Source organism: Nelumbo nucifera, chromosome 3 (genome assembly GCF_055504915.1).
Source record: "Nelumbo nucifera cultivar China Antique chromosome 3, China Antique-T2T, whole genome shotgun sequence".
Classification (NCBI taxonomy): Eukaryota; Viridiplantae; Streptophyta; class Magnoliopsida; order Proteales; family Nelumbonaceae; genus Nelumbo; species Nelumbo nucifera.
The window spans coordinates 93,629,033-93,647,083 of NC_142651.1; the positions used below are offsets into that span (position 1 = coordinate 93,629,033).

The 18,051-nt window shown below is 39.0% G+C and overlaps 1 protein-coding gene across 1 annotated transcript in view; it reads left to right on the forward strand.

Annotated features, from left to right (window-relative positions):
- LOC104589775 (putative LRR receptor-like serine/threonine-protein kinase At1g53440) overlaps window positions 1-18,051 on the forward strand; it is a 103,335-nt gene that overhangs the window by 19,483 nt on the left and 65,801 nt on the right. The window contains exons 7-8 of the mRNA XM_088902302.1: window positions 5,620-5,691; window positions 5,766-5,837. Of these exons, the coding sequence (XP_088758428.1) occupies window positions 5,620-5,691; window positions 5,766-5,837 (144 nt within the window). The remainder of the gene's footprint in view (window positions 1-5,619; window positions 5,692-5,765; window positions 5,838-18,051) is intronic.

Here is an 18,051-nt window from a genome sequence, read left to right on the forward strand (position 1 = left end):
CTACTAATCACCTGAAACCACAGCTTCACGCCCAACCAAACACATTAAAAACTCCAGAATGAAGATACGGCAACTCCTTTTCAGCCCTTTTTGGAAACTCCAAAAAAAAAAGAGAAGAAAAATGAGAGATTACGAACAGAAGAGATCTGGACCGACTTAACCTGGCTCTGATACCATGTGACCATTTCAGTTTCAAATCTTAACTTGATGTAGAAAAGAAGAAGTAAAAGAGAGAGAGAGAGGGAGAGAAGAAGAGAAATGAAGAAGAAGAAAAACCTGTTCGAACCCAAGCGTTCTCATTCTCTCTTAGGTCGGCCAGGATATATAGATTACTAAAATGAATATAAAAAGACTTTTATGCTCCTATTTAAGTTGGGACACATCAGCACCCACATAACACCATATTAATAGAACTTAATGGACTATTCTATCCTTCTTTACTCGACACTAACACTCTACTTATTATACCAAGCTTGGCTGAAACAGCCCACTCAGCATGAATGTAGTCATCCAACTTAACGTTGGTGATCTGAAGGATAGGGTTTTCAAGACTAGGAAGATCCTCCCCTGATCTGATTTATTTAAAGGAAACTTCACTAGAGGTAGACATATTTATGGTGGATACTTCACCACTGAAACAAAAACACCTGCAAACCAGCGAACAGAACTTGACTGCTTACCTTTTGGATGCAAAGGAACAGTCCAAAACCTGCAATAACGGTCTAGATATTTGTTCTTTTGATTTTAGGTAGCAGCCTCCTATGTCGTTTATGCTTGTTGTCAAGAAACTAGACCTGAAACTCATGTCTCTCTAGCAGTCCTTAGACTACTGTTCTTCACCTTCCCCTAATATGACATAACTGAAGCTACTTAGGGTTCTCTTGGTCTCTTTCCAAGGTAGAAACCATGGAAGTTGGAGTGCAGCCTTTCTGGTACCCCAAAAACAAATTAGGGTTTCAATCTAGCAAAACTTCAGGAGAAAGAAAAAATGTAGAAGGAAGAGAAAAGGAGTGAAGGAGATTCGGTCCCTAAAGGAACTTCTATTGCCTTGATACCATCAAGGTTTTGAGCAAGAGAATGGGACAATAGTTATTGTTCTGTCCAGTTACAATTCAGTCAGTTCAGTCCCCAATTCAGTCACAGTTCAGTCAAGGTTCAAACCCTAATTCAGTTTAGTCCCCAGTTCAGATTCAGTCATAAATTTTTTGAATACCACACAGATCAGCTTGTCTATACATTGCTGAAAGACAGTTCAGAAACAAAGAAGGTAGCTGACCACTGTCTTACAGTTATAGGTCATTTAGACCTACACTGCCTAGTTGTCTGGGTAAAAAAAAATATTCCAGGTTCAGACGATCCAAAGTTCAAGGAAACCTAGCAGTTTGAGGTCATCTAGACCTCCAAAAAAACCCACTTACCTGGGTACAAGAGAGGATCACTCAATCCACAGAAGATAGGTTTATCCTCGCAACATCAGATTTCCCTTCCTCTTAAGGGTTTCTTGGCACATGACCAAGGGAGAAGAGAAGGAGACTAGCAGAGCCCCCTTCAGATCAGTCCGATCTGCTTCTTGATCAGATTCGATCCACAGAAAGGAGAGTCCAAAAAAGGAAACTTTACCACACACTTTCTAATCTCAGAAGGCCTGCTCTGATACCATGTTTTCAGGCCAGACATATCAGAGAAGGAGAGGAAGAGAGGAGGAAGGAAGAAGAGGAAGAGAGAAGAGAGAAGAGAGAAGAGAGAAGAGAGAAGAGAGAAGAGAATTTGGATTCAAAACATGTGTTTGGCGGCGCCAGCTATTTTTACTTTTATATTAGGGCGACCCAACTTATAATAAACAAGAGAGAAATTACAAAAGTGCCCATGCGGCACTACAGAATAGAAAAATAAATAAACAACTAGGAGAAACTAGCTGATTTCAACAAAAGGAAAGAAAGGACAGAGGAAAGGAAAGAAAGAAAGGAAGGAAGGAAGGAAGGAAGACGAAGACGAAGATGACGACGACGACGACGAAGAAGAAGGAGAAGGAGGCGACGTCCACTGGCTGTTAGTGGAAAAAATTTTTAGTATAATTTCTCACATGACATAATTCACCCAATTAGACTAATAACTGGGTTTTTTGTTATTTGGGTAAGCCCCATTCAAGAATCACGTAGATGTTCCCTTAATTACATCTCTACTAAGGGCAGAGAAAACCTTTTGATTTTGATTTAGAAGTACAAATGAATAGACAAACTAAGTATCATTTTTCTACAGAATTTTTCTTAGAAAATTCTGGTATATATTCCCTCTTTGTTTGAGAGAAAGCCAACAAATATAAATGAACAAACTTTTTATACGTAACAAGTAAATAAGTATCACAAATAGTCATATTTCATCAATAAGGCTACAAATGGCCTTTAAATTGTGGTTGTGCATTATCATGATGTGAGAAACCATAATCAGCCAAGTTTCATGAACAAAGTTGTAGATAGTTTTCCCCGTCACACATAGGTTAATATGCTGTGAGAAACCATAATCAACCAAGTTTCATAAACAATGCTATAAATGGTTATCTCCCTCATGTATGATTAAAAATGAGACAAGGACAAAGAAAAAAAAAATAATAACAATAAGGAAAGAAAATGTGAAAGGAGTATAAGGAAAGACATAGGTCTAATAAAGGAAGTTGTAGGAGTATAATAATGAAGAGGTAGAGGAGGAATACTGCAATCCCTACCTTCTTTTTCTTCCAAACCACAATCTTCTTTTCTTTTTTCCTTTGGTTTATCTCTTGTTGCTGTAAATTCTATAAACTGAATAGCATTAGCCCTTTCTCTTTGTAGGAGAGGGGTTTATATAGAGGAGGGAGGTGGTTAAGTAACTCCCCACCCCTCTCTTCTTAGGGTGCCAAGTGTCACCCCACTTAAAATGGGTTAAGGAGAGAAAAGAAAACTCTTCCTTGGTGATAAGTGTCCCCCCAAATGGTTAGAGGAGGGAAAATAACTCTCCCCTAAGGTCACATGTGTCCCTCCATTTCAAGTGGCTAAAGGAGGGAAAATAAATCCTTCTTCCTAGGGTGACATGTGTCCCCCTCTTAAAATAGTTAGAGGAGGGAAAATAACTCTCTTCCCTAAGGTGACATGTGTCCCCCCACTTCAAATGGTTAAAGGAGGGAAAATAACCCTCTTGTTAGAGTAGAACAAATAGCATCCCCTTTATAAATAAGTGTGACAACTCACAAAATTATGAATTAACACAAATAAATTTTTTTATGGCCTGCTTTCCCATTAAATGGGCTCTACTACAGGCCCATTAAATGCTTATTGCATTACAAATAAGGCCCAATTAACTTAGGGCCTGCTGTTCACTAAACTGGACTGCAGCCCCCTTTCTTTCTTAAATTATTTCATCCCATCCATAGGACTGACTGGGCTTAAAATTTCAAGTTGGAAAGAAAGCCCCTTTTTCTTTTTTTTTCTTTAAGCTGTGATTGGGAGTAGCTTAATAACATGCTCCTAGTCAAGCAAAATTAAGGACTTAACACCGGCAATGACGATGGCTCTCCCTTTCTCTGATCTCAGATCTGACTTCTGAGATTTTGCTTCTCTCTCTCTCTCTCAGATCTGAGATCTTGTCTCGGTTCCTCATCTCTCAATATCCTTTTTCTCTTTGTTAATAATCTTAAAAAAATTAAATATTTTTTATTAAACCGCGAACAACTACCCTGGTTGAACGGTTTAGTTGTCCAACCATCCACGTCTGCAGTTCTCTGACCAATTCAACGTTTTTTTTTTTTCAAAAAGTGGTCCAGTCCAAAACCAGACCCAAAATCACAACCAGTTCCCAGGTCAAACAGTTATGCTGTCTCTCCAAGAATTCAAACTACAACCCATCAAACATGGTCTTTTCACCTCTCACTCTGATCTTGGCAGCTCCTTATCTGATGGTTATTGATCAGCTCTGGTTCAAACTGGTCTATATGTGTAATTATCTGGAGTTGCTTCAAAATTTTTCACTGGCAGCTTTAAGATTTTAAGTAATATTCTTTCATTCACCATCCTCATTTTTGCACTCTATACATATATTTATTGATACTATAGGGTGGCCAATCTAGTAAAACTAGGAAAAATGAAAATCAGAGAATTGTCACTGTCATAAGAAAGCTAAATAATTCTTAAACTAATTAACCGATGTCTCTGAAATTTTGAATACAAGTAAAATAAAACTAGACAAATCAAACTATTATGCTGGACCCCACAGACTGTATAAAAAGACCCAAATATCCCAACTGTCTAAGAACACAAAAATACATAAAATACTCAAAATATTCCAGCTTTTGCTTCTTTGATCCTGCATCAATATCCATACCCATATCCATGTTCACATCTGTATCTGGGAATCATAGATAAAATGTTGTGACCAGTTCTTTTCTACAAAATTAGATTAGAGATAAGATTTTAAGTCTTTGGAAACATATTCTCCATCCAAATACTGTATAGTTGTATCATTGGGTGGCTACATGGTGATTTACAAAGGTGTTGTAAATCTGTTAAAATGAGAGAAATTTGGAGTCACACCAACTATTAATTGAGATGATATTGTCAGTGTTTGTATTGGTTAACAGCTCCAAAGAGAGGGACCGAGTAAAGCATAAATGTACATCTTTCCATCTCATGGGATGTTAAGTAATTGGAGATGGTACTCCTACAATCAACAAAGTATGCATTTTTCATCAGCTATCTTCCATTAAAAATCACCATGGTGCATAACTCAAAAAGCTTTTTCTTGGATTCAAATGTATGTGAGGACACTAGCTGTTGCATGATGGTGTTATCTCTTATCTGATTTGAATGAGTATCAAATTATTGTATGTTGATGCTATCTCTTATCTGATTAGAAAGAGTATCAAATTACTGAAGATTTATCACAATTCAATCCTTTGTTCTCATATTGTCAGGTATTTATAGTTGTATCAACATTTAGTGAAGAACTTTATATCCAAAATAGGGTTTAAATGAACAACCTGTTCAAGTGGTCCATGATCTAGTATGAGCAATTAAAGAATCACTCTCCCTACGAGCCATGACTAACACTTCACATGCCATCACTCTCCCTATGATTTTGCAAGTTTTTGACGTTATTGCAGGATTAGAGTCAATCTCAAAGACAAAATATAGATTTGTTCATGTTCCTTCCATGCCAGTATATATTAGAAAACTAATTCCGTAGAATGATTATCTTTTCAGTAATCTACTGTGTATTTTTGAAGTTGTCAACAGTTTAGGGATATATGTGCAGTGTGAAGTCTCTTGACTTTGGAAGAGGATATGAGGGTTCCTATCTTCTCAATTCTCTCTCTTCTCTAGCTAGAATGGGCCCTTATTTCTGTTTTGTGCTTTTTAATTTCCCCCATCTCTGGTTTGCACAGAAATTTTATACATGCTAGAGTATGCATGTTTTATAAAGCATTGTGTGGTGAATGTTACTTAGTGGGTCCTTGTGACCCAATTTATGTATCTTTCTTAATTTCTAATTCTTTTGCTATCAATGATTCCATCATCAGCATCATCATAATCAACACTAATTGTTATTGTTAAAAACAACCTCACATAGATTGCTTTCTCAATCATGCAGTGTTATTTCTGCAAACAATATTACGGGATCTATACCTGAAACATTTGGAAATCTAAAGAACTTGACTGAATTGTAAGTGAATTCTACTAATTCTGACATCTGTCATTTTCCAAATGCATATTATTAAGTTTGGTTACATCATGCAGTAGGATAGATGGAAACAGCATATCTGGGAGGATGCCTGATTTCATTGGGAATTGGACCAAACTTCAAACCTTGTGAGTACTTTTTTATATTATTATATTCCATTTCTCTGCAGTTTGCACTTGGTGAGTTTAATAAAAAATGCCACAGAAAGATTTTTGTTATTTGAAGGTTCTTTTAAGAACCCACTAATGGCTCTTTCTTACAAATGGGCCATAAAAAGGGCCTTCATATGTCCAAGGCCTAAGTCTAAGTGAGCATGACCCATGGCCCAAGAATCCAAGTGTACCAAACCCATTTATGCCCATGCCCTATTGTACTAAGGTGGGCCCTTAGGCAATCCCATTGACTCCTATCTAATGGAGCATGTATAGTAGTTAACCCTAACACTTACATGGGATTGGTTAGAAAGTGGGCTGAGGTGGCAGCCCTAACTGTAGGTTATAAATAGAAATACCTAGGGAGAAGAAGCTCTCTCTTTCTGACTTACAAACACACTTGAGAATTGCAAGTAATCATAAGCAGTTGCAAACTCCAACTCTATTTCAAGTGCAAAAGAGAAAAGTAAGGAAAACAATTTTTTTGTCTCTCTACTGTGCACTTGGATTCAATCTCTAAAGGAAGATCATGTAGCCATCACGAAAGGCCCTTCTTAGAGAAGCACTCTTCACAACCAATCAAGCGTGAGTGGAAACACTATATCAACAAGTTTGTAAAGTTGTGAAAAGTGTGAAGAGAAGAAAGAGGAGAAAAGAAAAGAGAGATGTTATGAATAAAGGAGGTTAAGTTATTGTTCACACCCCAAAAAGATCTAATTATATTGTGATAAAAAACTTACAAGACTACCCTTAACTAGGCATCTGAAAACAAATAAGAGGTAAAGACAAAATATCCTTGCCTAGATACATATTCTCAACCCTTGAGGATTGATGAATTGAAACAATTTTTGTAGCACAAATTTCAAATCAAGGACTTGGGACAGGTAAAATACTTCTTGGGGATTGAGGTGCCAAGGTCGAAGTATGCAATTTCCCTCTTACAATGGAAGTATGTATTTGATTTGTTGGGAGAAACAGGGTTACTAGGGGTTAAGCCAATTGAAACTCCTATTGACCCGAACACTAAGGTAACTGATAGTGAGGGGGAGTTATTGGATGATCCAAGAAGATACAAGGATGGTGCGAAAACTTATCTATCTTACTATCACTAAACTATACATCTCATTTAGTGTGGGAATGCTCAGTCAATTTGCGCAGAATCTTAGAACCACTCATTGGGAAGGTATTTTGAAAGTTCTACATTATCTAAAAGGTTCTCCAGCTAGAGGTTTGTTGAACAAGAAAAGCAGAGAGTTGACTTTAGAAGGTTATCTAGATGCAAATTGAGCAAAATCAGTAACAACTAAGAAGTGCACCATAAGCTACTATACCTTTCTTGGGGAAATTTGATTCTTGGATGAGTAAGAAATAGAGTGTTATTTCCAAACACAGTGGCGAAGCAAAATACAAGGTGATGACTCACACTACTTGTGAGTTTGTTTGGTAGAAGCAGTTGTTGCAGGAAATTGGAGTGGAGGCTGATTTGATTTTGAGCAATATTCATGGCTGTCTGATTATAACAACATAACAATATAGCCTCATAAGAGCTGCCATCTGTTGGACATTGTGGGAAGAAAGGAACCTAAGAACCTTTTCTGAGAAAGAAAGAAAGAAAGAAGAGCTGATTGAGATCATAACAATCAAAGTGATGCAATGGTTGATACTTTGGATTTGTTTACTGATGTCTCCACGATTATGCTGCTGAGCAATTGGAATGAAGTGGCATCCTCTGTGCTGGCTCAGTCAGTGGTGTGTCCTTTGCGGTCGCCTCCAGCCCGGGGGTGTATGAAGTTAAAGTGTTAAACTTTGATGGGAGTAGTGAAGGCAACCCAAGATCATCAAGTGTTGGAGGAGTAATCAGAGATGAAAGTGGGAAGGTGGTCTTGTTGCACTCAGGTCCCATTAAGTTGGGTAACTCTCTTAGAGCTGAATTGTTTGCTTTATTGATAGGCTTTAGGAAGGCAAAGGAGCTGAACATTCAAAAGTTGATCGTTGAGGGAGACTCAAAGCTAGTGTTAAATTGGGTAAGGGAAGGTAATGGGTTTTGGATCTATGCTAATGAGAGGAGAGGGGCCAAGTGGTTAATGAGGGGAGTAGAAATTCAGATTCATTGGGTGAAGAGAACTGCAAATGCCTTTGCTAATAACTTGGCAAAATAGGGGGTGGGAAGGGATCAATTGTTTTAGGCAATAATGTAATTTCCTTTTACTTATTTGGAAGAGTTAAGACATTTTATCTCTCCCTAAAATCTTGTATGTAATCTTGTTTACTATTAATAATATTGATTTCTGTTATTGTTAAAAAAAAGAATAAAAATAAAAAAGGGCAAAATGTGAATATATTATGAATTTGTATGTTTTTTGTAGTAGGATCCCAAATTGTTATTTTTGGTTAGCTTTGTTGACAGTTTGGTTGGTATATCTGTCATTTTTATTGTGGAGAAATAGACTAGTACTTTAGTATTTTAGTGAAGTCCCTGACGTTATCAGTTGTCTTTTCTTTTATTTACTTGTCAGTAGTCTTTTGGGCCTTGTTATTAGTCTTTTTGGGCCTTACTAAGCCTATTATTATTTATGTTATTATTGATTAAGATGTGTGTTGGGCGGCAGGGGCATAGATGTCTTTGTGTTTATTGTTTTAATAAAAGCATATAATTCCTTAGTATGATTTTTCACCATTTTCATGTTTCTTATTGTCACTCCCCCAAAAGCTTAACATACTCTTTGAGGGATGGTAGGTAATCGAGTGAATTAGTAGCGTGTAAATGTTAAGCACGACATCCCCTCGACACTAAACTGTGTACTTGTGCTTGCTACCAATTTATGCAATACAAAGTGCCTTTTGACTAATTTGTGTGCAATCTTGTTGCCTTTTCTTGTGTTGTTACTTGTTGCTTAGGCTTACTCGTCACTTTTGAGTGCCGCACGGGGCCCAAACGACTAGCCCCATGACATAGTGGTTTCACTTGAACAAAAGCAAGTAGATTTCTGTTCTACTGTAATTTAGAAAAGAAAAGAAAAGAAAGGAATAACTAGGCTTTGAAGAGAAGAAGAGGAGAAGAAGAAGAGGATAAGAAAAGAGAAGAGAAGAGAGAAGAAAGGGGTTCGGTTGATAGATTCTGCCACGCCATAATTTTTATTATATAGATTAATCTCCTTACAAGAATAGGAGTTATTCTAATCCTACTTAGAATAAAAAATCATACTCTAATCCTATTTAGAATAAAACTTAAACAAAAGCATAAACTAGGATAAACAAGGCCAGCCGGCCCAACATAAAAAAGGATAAAAAATAACTAAATGTGGGTATGGAACCACACACTCAAAGTTGCTAACTATCTCTACACTCCCCCTCAAGTTGGGAGTAGATATTTATCATGCCCAACTTGCGTAAGTCTGTCTCCAATTTGATTTTTGTGATTGCTTTGGTGAAGAGATCAGCTAACTGCATCTCTAAGACAATGTAAGGAAGGCACACTTCTTGAGATGCAACTCGCTCTCGGATAAAATGTTTGTCCACCTCGATATGCTTAGTCCTGTCATGCTATATTGGGTTGTGGGCAATATTAATTACAGCTTGATTATCGCAATACAACATCAAAGGCTAATCAATTTCCAGTTCATTAAGCAAGGATTTTAGCCATAGCATTTTTGCAACACCATTGGCCATGGATCTGTATTCAGCCTCTGCACTGGAACGAGCAACAGCATTTTGTTTCTTGCTTCTCCAAGAAACAAGATTCCCCCCCACAAATGCACAGTATCCAGAGGTAGACCTCCTGTCATCAACACATCTAGCCCAATCCACATTTGTATATACCTCTATTTTCATGTGACCACTATTTTTGAAGAGTATGCCTCTCCCTGGGCATCTCTTCAAGTTACCTTAATTCCCAGGAAATAGCACAATTCTCCTAAGTCCTTAACTTCAAATTCCTTGTGAAGATGTTGTTTAAGTGATTCAATCTCCCCAGTATCACTACCTGTTATCACAATGCCATCCACATAGATAGCCAATAGGGTCAGGGAAGACTTTGTTTTCTTAAAGAAAAGAGTGTGATCTGACTGAGCCTATGTGTAACCAAATTTTTCCAAAGCTACTCTAAACCTGTCAAACCAAGCTCTCGGAGATTGTTTCTGCCCATATAAAGCCTTCTTCAGTAGGCAAACTTTCCTTCATGCTTCTATACTATAAAAACCAGGGGATAACTCCATGTACACCTCTTCTTGTAAGTCTTCGTTGAGGAAAGCATTCTTCACATCCATCTGAAATAGTGGCTAAGAGAAGTTTGCAGCAATGGATAATAGGACTCTGATAGTGTTCATCTTTGCAACTAGTGCAAAGGTTTCCATATAGTCTATGCCATAAGTTTGTGTGAATCCCTTTGCAACCAGTCTAACCTTATACCTCTCTACAGAACCATCAACATTATACTTTACCGTAAATATCCATCTGCATCCAATAGGTTTCTTCCCCTCAGGCTGGTTTACTAGTTCCCATTTATTGTTCTTAACAAGAGCATCCATTTCTACTTTCATCGTTTCCTTCCACTCAGGTATCGATAAAGCTTCTTGTATTGTTCTGGGTATAGGAATAGTAGCAATAGATGCCAAATAAGATCTATAGAATTCTAAGAGACAATCATAGGAAAGGAACTTGGAGATACAATGGGTAGTGGATGAGGTACAACGGCGCTTCCCTTTATGAATTGCAATTAGAAGATTAAGATCGGAAGGCGGAGGTTGAGAATCAACAGTGTCAAGCTCAGGCAAAGTATCTGTTGTATCTGCTGTGGTTGTCTCAACAGTAGGAGCAATGGTAGTGTCTGGATTTGGGGCTGTTAAAGATGTTGGGATCAGCCTGGACTGCTGCTGAGGACGGGAATCAACCTGCCTCCACCACTTTCTGAGATACACTCTCAACTCCATGCACTTTTGACAGCCATCTTCACGACACTCCGCCTCAGTAACTGGAACAGGTAACGAAACTCTTGGGACTGAAACTGAAATCTCTTCCTCACTGCTCTCCCCCTGGGAAGAAGCCCTATGATGGTAGGGCATATCCTTAAAAAAGGTGACATCCATGGACACAAAACATTTCCCGGAAGTAGGCTCATATCAGCAATATCCTTTTTGATTTTGTGCATACCCAATGAAAATGCATTTAGCATTTTTTGGATCAAACTTGGAGCGATGAGGTCCAAGGGTTTGAACAAAACAAGTACACCCAAAAGTTTTGAGGGGAATAGTGAACAGGTCCTTGTTTGGATACAGGAGGCTGAATGGTGTTTTCATGTCTAGAACCCGTGAAGGAACCTTATTAATAAGGTAAACAGTTGTACGAATTGCATCCCCCCAGAAGCGTATCGAAACATTAGAGTTGAGCATGATGCTTCTGGCTACCTCTAGGATGTCTGTTTTTTCTCTTAGCAACCCCATTTTGCTGAGGTGTACGAGGACAGGTGCTCTGATAAATGACCCCGTGATCTAGGAGATATGATGCCAATGGTTTTGCAAAGTACTCTTTGGCATTGTTAGATCTAAGAATTTTGATCTTGATTTCAAACTGGGTCAGAACCATTTGATGAAAATCTTGGGTCAAAGAAGGGACCTCATCTCGACAGTGCATAAGGTAAACCCATGAGAAGCGGGTATAATCATCAACAAATAATAAGAAATATCTATACCCTCCCATGGTAGGAGTATGATATGGCCCCCAAACATCTGTATGCACAATTTCAAAAGGAAGATTGCTTCTTTTATAACTAAAAGAATAAGTTGATCTGTAGTGTCTTGCAAGTTCACAACTTTCACGCTTCAAACTAGACACTTGGATTGACTCAAATAAATTCGGAAACACTCTTTAAAGACCCAAAATATAAATGGCCTAATCTATTGTGCCAAAGTATAATCTGACTCCAAGACTGAGAGACAAACAATTTCCCAACCTCGCTCTGCTTTCCCTGTGGATGATCAAGTAGGTAAACTCCATTCATCTCACGGCCAATCCCAATCACCTTCTTCGTTTCCAGATCCTGAAAAACACAACGGTCAAGAAAAAAAGTTACTGAACAATTTTGGTTTTTTGTAATACTACTAACTAAAAGCAAGTTAGCACTAAGATTAGGAACATGCAAAACTGAGGTTAGGGATATGGCATCAGATAGTCTGATGTTTCCCTTGCCAGAAATCAGCACAAGGGAGCCATCGACAATAGATACTTTCTCTCTCAGAGGTTAAGCAATATGTGGTAAACAAGGTAGATAAACTGGTCATTTGGTCTGAAGCACCTGAATCTATAACCCAGAATGGTCTAGTGTTACCTAGGGCTGAAGCATGACATGCTGTAGCTCTTGTACCTGTGTGAGCAAGGGTTGAAGTAGAATAAGCAAATGTGGTACTTGAGTGCTGAGATGTTTTAGTAATACCAGCTTCACTTTCTAGTTGTGTCAATGCAGCCCAGACAGCAACTAAAGCATCTAAAGATGTGGTCCTTGTGCTGGAAGAAGATGCACTGTTTGTAGTAGTTGCCACATTAGCACTCCCCTTCTTGTTTCTAAATCTTGCTGGTATTAGGTGAGGGTGCAGATCCAACAAGTGTCCCTAGTGTGTTTAGGCTTCTTGCAATGATCACAAACAATGTCTCTTTTGTCTTCCTTCTTAATCTCCCTATCTTTGTCTCCTCCAACCTTAGATTTTGCTGTTGCCAAGGCTGCTTCTGTAGGCTGAAAAGATAGCATAACCTTTCTCCTACTCTCTTCACTGTGAACCAATGAGTAGGCTTGAGATAAGGTCACACTCTCCCTAGTGAGAAGTTGCTGTCTTGTAATGTCAAAATCTGAATTTAGACCAGCTAAGAACTTAAACACTCTATTTGTTTCAATCAGTTTTCTATATGTTGATGCATCTCTCTGGCTTTCCCATTCAATAGTTTCCAAGTGATCAATTTCATGCCAAAGAGATTTCAGAGTAGCAAAATAGACTGAGACTGACTTCTCCCCTTGTTTGAGGTTGTTTATTTCACACTTCAGTTCATATGCTCTAGCCACATTAAGGGGTTGAGAATAAGTCTCCTTCATGTTGTCCCAAATCTCCTTGGCTATTTTTGCCCAAAGGTAGTTTCGGCTAATGTGGAGCTGCATAGAGTTACATAACCAAGTCATCACCAAGTAGTTCTTTTGAACCCATCTTGGATGAGATGTATCCTCCTTGGCTGGTTTCTTTGTGTCTCCGGTCACATACCCTAATTTACCTCTACCTCCAATGGCCATCATTGCTGATTGGGCCCACTCCAAGTAATTTGTTCCATCAAACCTAACAGTGGTAATCTGGAACGAATTTTTAGTCATGTTACTAGTCCCAAAAAAACCTTCCCCTTGTGTTTTCACCTCACTTCCAAATTTTTCCATACTATGTAGATCACAAATAGGTCACAAAACTCCAAGAAGAAGACTAAAGGAGACTAATTTTCTGTTGAAACACTAAGAAAAACAGAAAAAAAAACAATCCAGGGTTTAATGCCAAGGAGAAAACAGCAAGGTATTCTCAGATTTATTATGCCGCTGCTAAAAAGAATTCTTGATAACTTCAATCTATGATCGAATTAACTTAAATGTTGTACCTTTCTCAGAAAAAAAAAACTCTGATCGTCCACTTGGGTTTGAAACCTTAACCTTGATCGAACCTGAACTCTTTCTCAAAAAAAAAGAATTCTGATCATCCACTTTGGTTTGAAACCCTAACCTTGATCGAATCTGAACTCTGATTCTTCCTAGTCACCGTGTAATCCTCCAAGAATCTTTTCACCTTCTTGGGCAGTCTTCAGTGCTCCAGTAACCTCCAAGATCCAGGCAACCACTGCAGAAGTCTTGATCTAATGGATTCTCATGTAGCCGACCAGATCAAGCTTACATGAAAACCCTAGGTTTTCTCGCCAATAGCTCTGATACCAACTTGAATAAAAGCAAGTAGGTTTCTGTTCTACTATAATTCAGAAAAGAAAGGAATAACTAAGCTTCGAAGAGAAGAAGAGAAGAAGAGAAGAAGAAGAAGAAGAAGAAGAAGAAGAAGAAGAAGAAGAAGAGGATAAGATAAGAGAGAAGAAAGGGGTTCGGTTGATAGATTCTGCCGCACCATAATTTTTATTATATAGATTAATCTCCTTACAAGAATATGAGTTATTCTAATCCTACTTAGAATAAAAAATCATACTCTAATCCTATTTAGAATAAAACTCAAACAAAAGCATAAACTAGGATAAACAAGGCCAGCCGGCCCAACTTAAAAAAGGATAAAAAATAACTAAGTGTGGGCATGGAACCACACACACTAGAACCTAAGTGTGGGTATGGAACCATACACTCGAAGCTGCTAACTATCTCTACAGTTTCTGAGTTAAAAACAATCCCTTTATGAGATCAGCAACCTGTAGGAAGAGATTGAAATCTTCTGGAAGGAGCGGCTGGGTCTTTTACTTTTCTCTCTATCTAGACTGATTCTAGGGTTTCTACTGAGAGCAGGTCAGTTTAGTGTTTTCGACCTATCCCATTTACTTCTTCTGTTCTATTTTCAGTTCTGGACTGTTAAGGGATTAGTTCAGTATTGAAGTTTGTACTGGATTACTGCTTAAGTTGTGTTTCAGATCTGTTAAGGGAGTTTTTTGAGGTCTTTGTGGTGTGATCAGTATGGAAATAGGTGGGAAGGAACCAAAATCCTTTGGAGAAGGATCTATGGGGTCTGGGACTATGTCAGATAATACTTTTCAGATCACTACTTTTAAATTTGATGGCACAAATTACCTGGAATGGGCCCAATCGGCCATGATGACCATTGGGGGAAGGGGAAGCTTGGATATGAAACTGGAGACAATAAAGAACCAGCAAAGGGAGACTCAACCTATGCAGAATGGGTTCAAGAAAACTATCTAGTGATGACTTGGCTTTGCAACTCTATGCAGCCACACATCAATAGAAATTACTTATGGGTGAAGACTGCTAAGGAAATCTAGGAAAATATGAAGGAAACCTACTCACAGCCCCTTAATGTTGCTAGGGCATATGAGCTGAAAAGTGAAGTGAATAACCTTAAACAGGGGGAGAAACCTGTATCAATTTACTTCTATACCTTAAAATCTCTATGGCATGAGATTGATCACTCGGAGACCATTTGAATGGGAAAGCCAAAAGGATGTAGCAACTTATAGGAAGTTGATTGAAACAAATATGGTGTTTGAATTTCTTGCTGGACTGAATTCAGATTATGATATTGCAAGGCAACAGTTGCTCACCAGGGACAGCGTCACCTTGTCTCAAGCCTATTAGCTAGTACATAGTGAAGAGAGCAAAAGGAAAGTTATGTTACAAATTCCACCCATGGAATCGGCCTTGGCAGCAGTGAAGTCAAAATCTGTTGGTGATAAGGAAAGACAAGAGGGATATGGTGTGTGATTATTGCAAGAAGCCAAAGCACACTAGTGACACTTGTTGGAAGTTGCATCCTCATCTTGTTCCAGCAAGATTCAAGAATAAGAAGGGGAATGCCAATGCAGCAGTTACTACTGATTGTTCATCCTTTTCTACTACAAACCCACATCCCTAGATGCATTAGCTGTAATCAGAGCTGCCTTAACTCAGTAAGAGTGTGAAGTTGGAGCCTCAGGATCATCTCAGTCTTCAGCTACAACATTGTTGACAGATGTATTGTATGTACTGTACACAGGTTTAGTGCCCGTAGGGGTATTTCTGTAATTTTGTAGTCTTGTGTTGTACGGCCAGTATAGTATAAATACAGATGCTTCACTCGCTGAAGCTGTTCTTTTGAGGTCTTAAGTCTGCAGCCTCTTCTCTTCTTCTTCTCCTTCTTCTTCTTCTTTCTGCTCAAGATGGTATCAGAGCGGAATCGACCAGGCCTGGAAAACAACCAGCTGAGGTCTCTCTCCACTGCTGCGTAGAAGCCATAGTCCTGATGCTCGAAGACAAGGACGAGGAAGCATTCTCTAGTGTTGCGGTTTGTCTCCACTGCCGAATAGGGTTCTGCTACAAGAAAGCTGACTGTTCAACTTCCTAGCGCAGAAAAGGGTTCGGCTACAAGTTTTTTTCCTTCTTCACTCTCCAGCTGGAGTTGCTCGGCTAAGAAGACTGTAGAAAACCATCCCAGAGGTTCGAAGAAGGATTCTGGTATGCAGAGAAGATTGGGTCCATGAGTGTACTGCCTATTCACAGTTCGGGTGACCTAGGTACTGAACTGAAGTTTCTCTGTTTATGGTTCTCTTCTTGCACTATTTCGATGGACTGTTCATGTCCTAAAATCTGAGTAGGGACTGTTCGGCTATTTTTTTTCCCTCCTCCAATTGTGTTTCTCTATCAGCTCTCTGAGGGACTGTTGATGACCCCTAAACCCTAAGTGACTGTTCGGCTACCCTGGAAAGTGGATATCAGCCGATTAGGTGTGGTGAACCACCACCTGTATTGCTGTTCCTACTGAGAGAGCTTCATGAAAGTTGTAAAACTGTAGGTCATTCAGACCTGGTTACACTGCAAGTGCAGTGTTCGTATACTGTTCTGTGGACTCCTACAAAGGTAGGTCATACAAACTAGTATTGCAGCTGCAGTGTTTGTGCTTGGTTCTCTGTGAAACCGAAAATCAGCAAGTGCCTAGTTGTGGAATGTAGCAGCTCTGTAAGGCAGTGTGCCTTTGGTTTTGTGTACCTCTAAACCTAGAATCATGAATTGTGAAGATTCAGCTACATCCGGAATCTCCACAATGCTGAATGGAATGAGTGGGAGCAGTGACCTATCCTTCTCTATGGCTGTTGTTTCTCTTGATGGGTTAAATTACCTAGAGTGGTCAAGAGGGATCAAGTTATACATAACTGCAAGGGGAAAAATTGGCTACATAAATGGAAGAATCAAAGAACCACCTTCTGGAAATGCAGAACATGATAGATGGGATCGGGAGAATAGTATGGTTTTGTCATGGCTTTTGATCTCCATGCAACCGCAAATAAGGAAGAAATTTCATGTGGGCTGAAACTGCAAATGAGATATGGGAACAGGCAAAATCCACATATATTGAACCTCAACAGAAGAAAGTAGAAGATAAGGAAAAATTATGGTGCACAAATTGTCAGAAGCCCCGACACACCGAAGATACTTGTTGGGATCTCCATGGGAAACCAAAGTGGGCTCAGGATCTACCTAAGAAGCAAGCCTTTGAGTAAGTAGAAGGCCCGGGCAACAAGGTACCAAAAAACACCACATGGCCAACATGGTTACTCGGGAAAATCAGCCACATTTCTACTGTGACTCAAATACCACATGGTTACTCGGAAGGATATTGTAAACTCCTTCCGTGACCATTTGGAGCTTTATGGTAGAGCAATCCGCCAAGTGGACGCTCCTCCCACCACCTCTTTTGCATCCACACCAGGTAATCCTGCCACGGCTTTCCATGTTGCTTCTCACAACCTTGACTCTCCATGGATCATTGATTTTGGAGCCTCAAAACACATGACTGGTATGTCCTCTTACTTTCAAACTTATCACCCTCTTTCTAGAAGAGATAAAGTGAGACTAGCTGATGGATCATACACTTCTATAGCTGGTCAAGGAACTCTCTCTCATCCCTTCGGCCTTACTCTTTCTGATGTTCTTCATGTTCCCAAATTCCCTATGAATTTGTTCTCAGTCAGTAGTGTTACAAATTCCTTAAACTGTTCTATGACTTTTTTCCCTTTCTATTGTGTGATTCAGGATCTGGCCTCGGGGAGGACGATTGGTAGGGGACGTATGGTTGATGGACTCTACATGCTGGAGAATATGGCTGGCTTTCATGTTACAGAGTCCATGAGTCAGTTTAGAAAAAGTAAAATGTATTTGTGGCATTGTCGTCTGGGTCATTTGTCCTTTGAGTCCTTGAAAGTTGTTTTCCCAGAACTATGTAAGTCAGTGTCTATTTCTAATTTTTCTTGTCAAACGTGTCAGTTAAGCAAGCATTGTAGAACCCAATTTCCTCAAAGAAACAGTAAATCTGAGTTTCCTTTTCACATTGTGCATTCTGATGTGTGGGGCCCTGTTACTTTACCTTCTGAGAGTGGCTACAAGTATTTCATTACCTTCATTGACGATTATTCCAGATACACTTGGGTATATCCAATGCGAACCTGTGGGGAAGTACCAAAAATTATCCAAGAT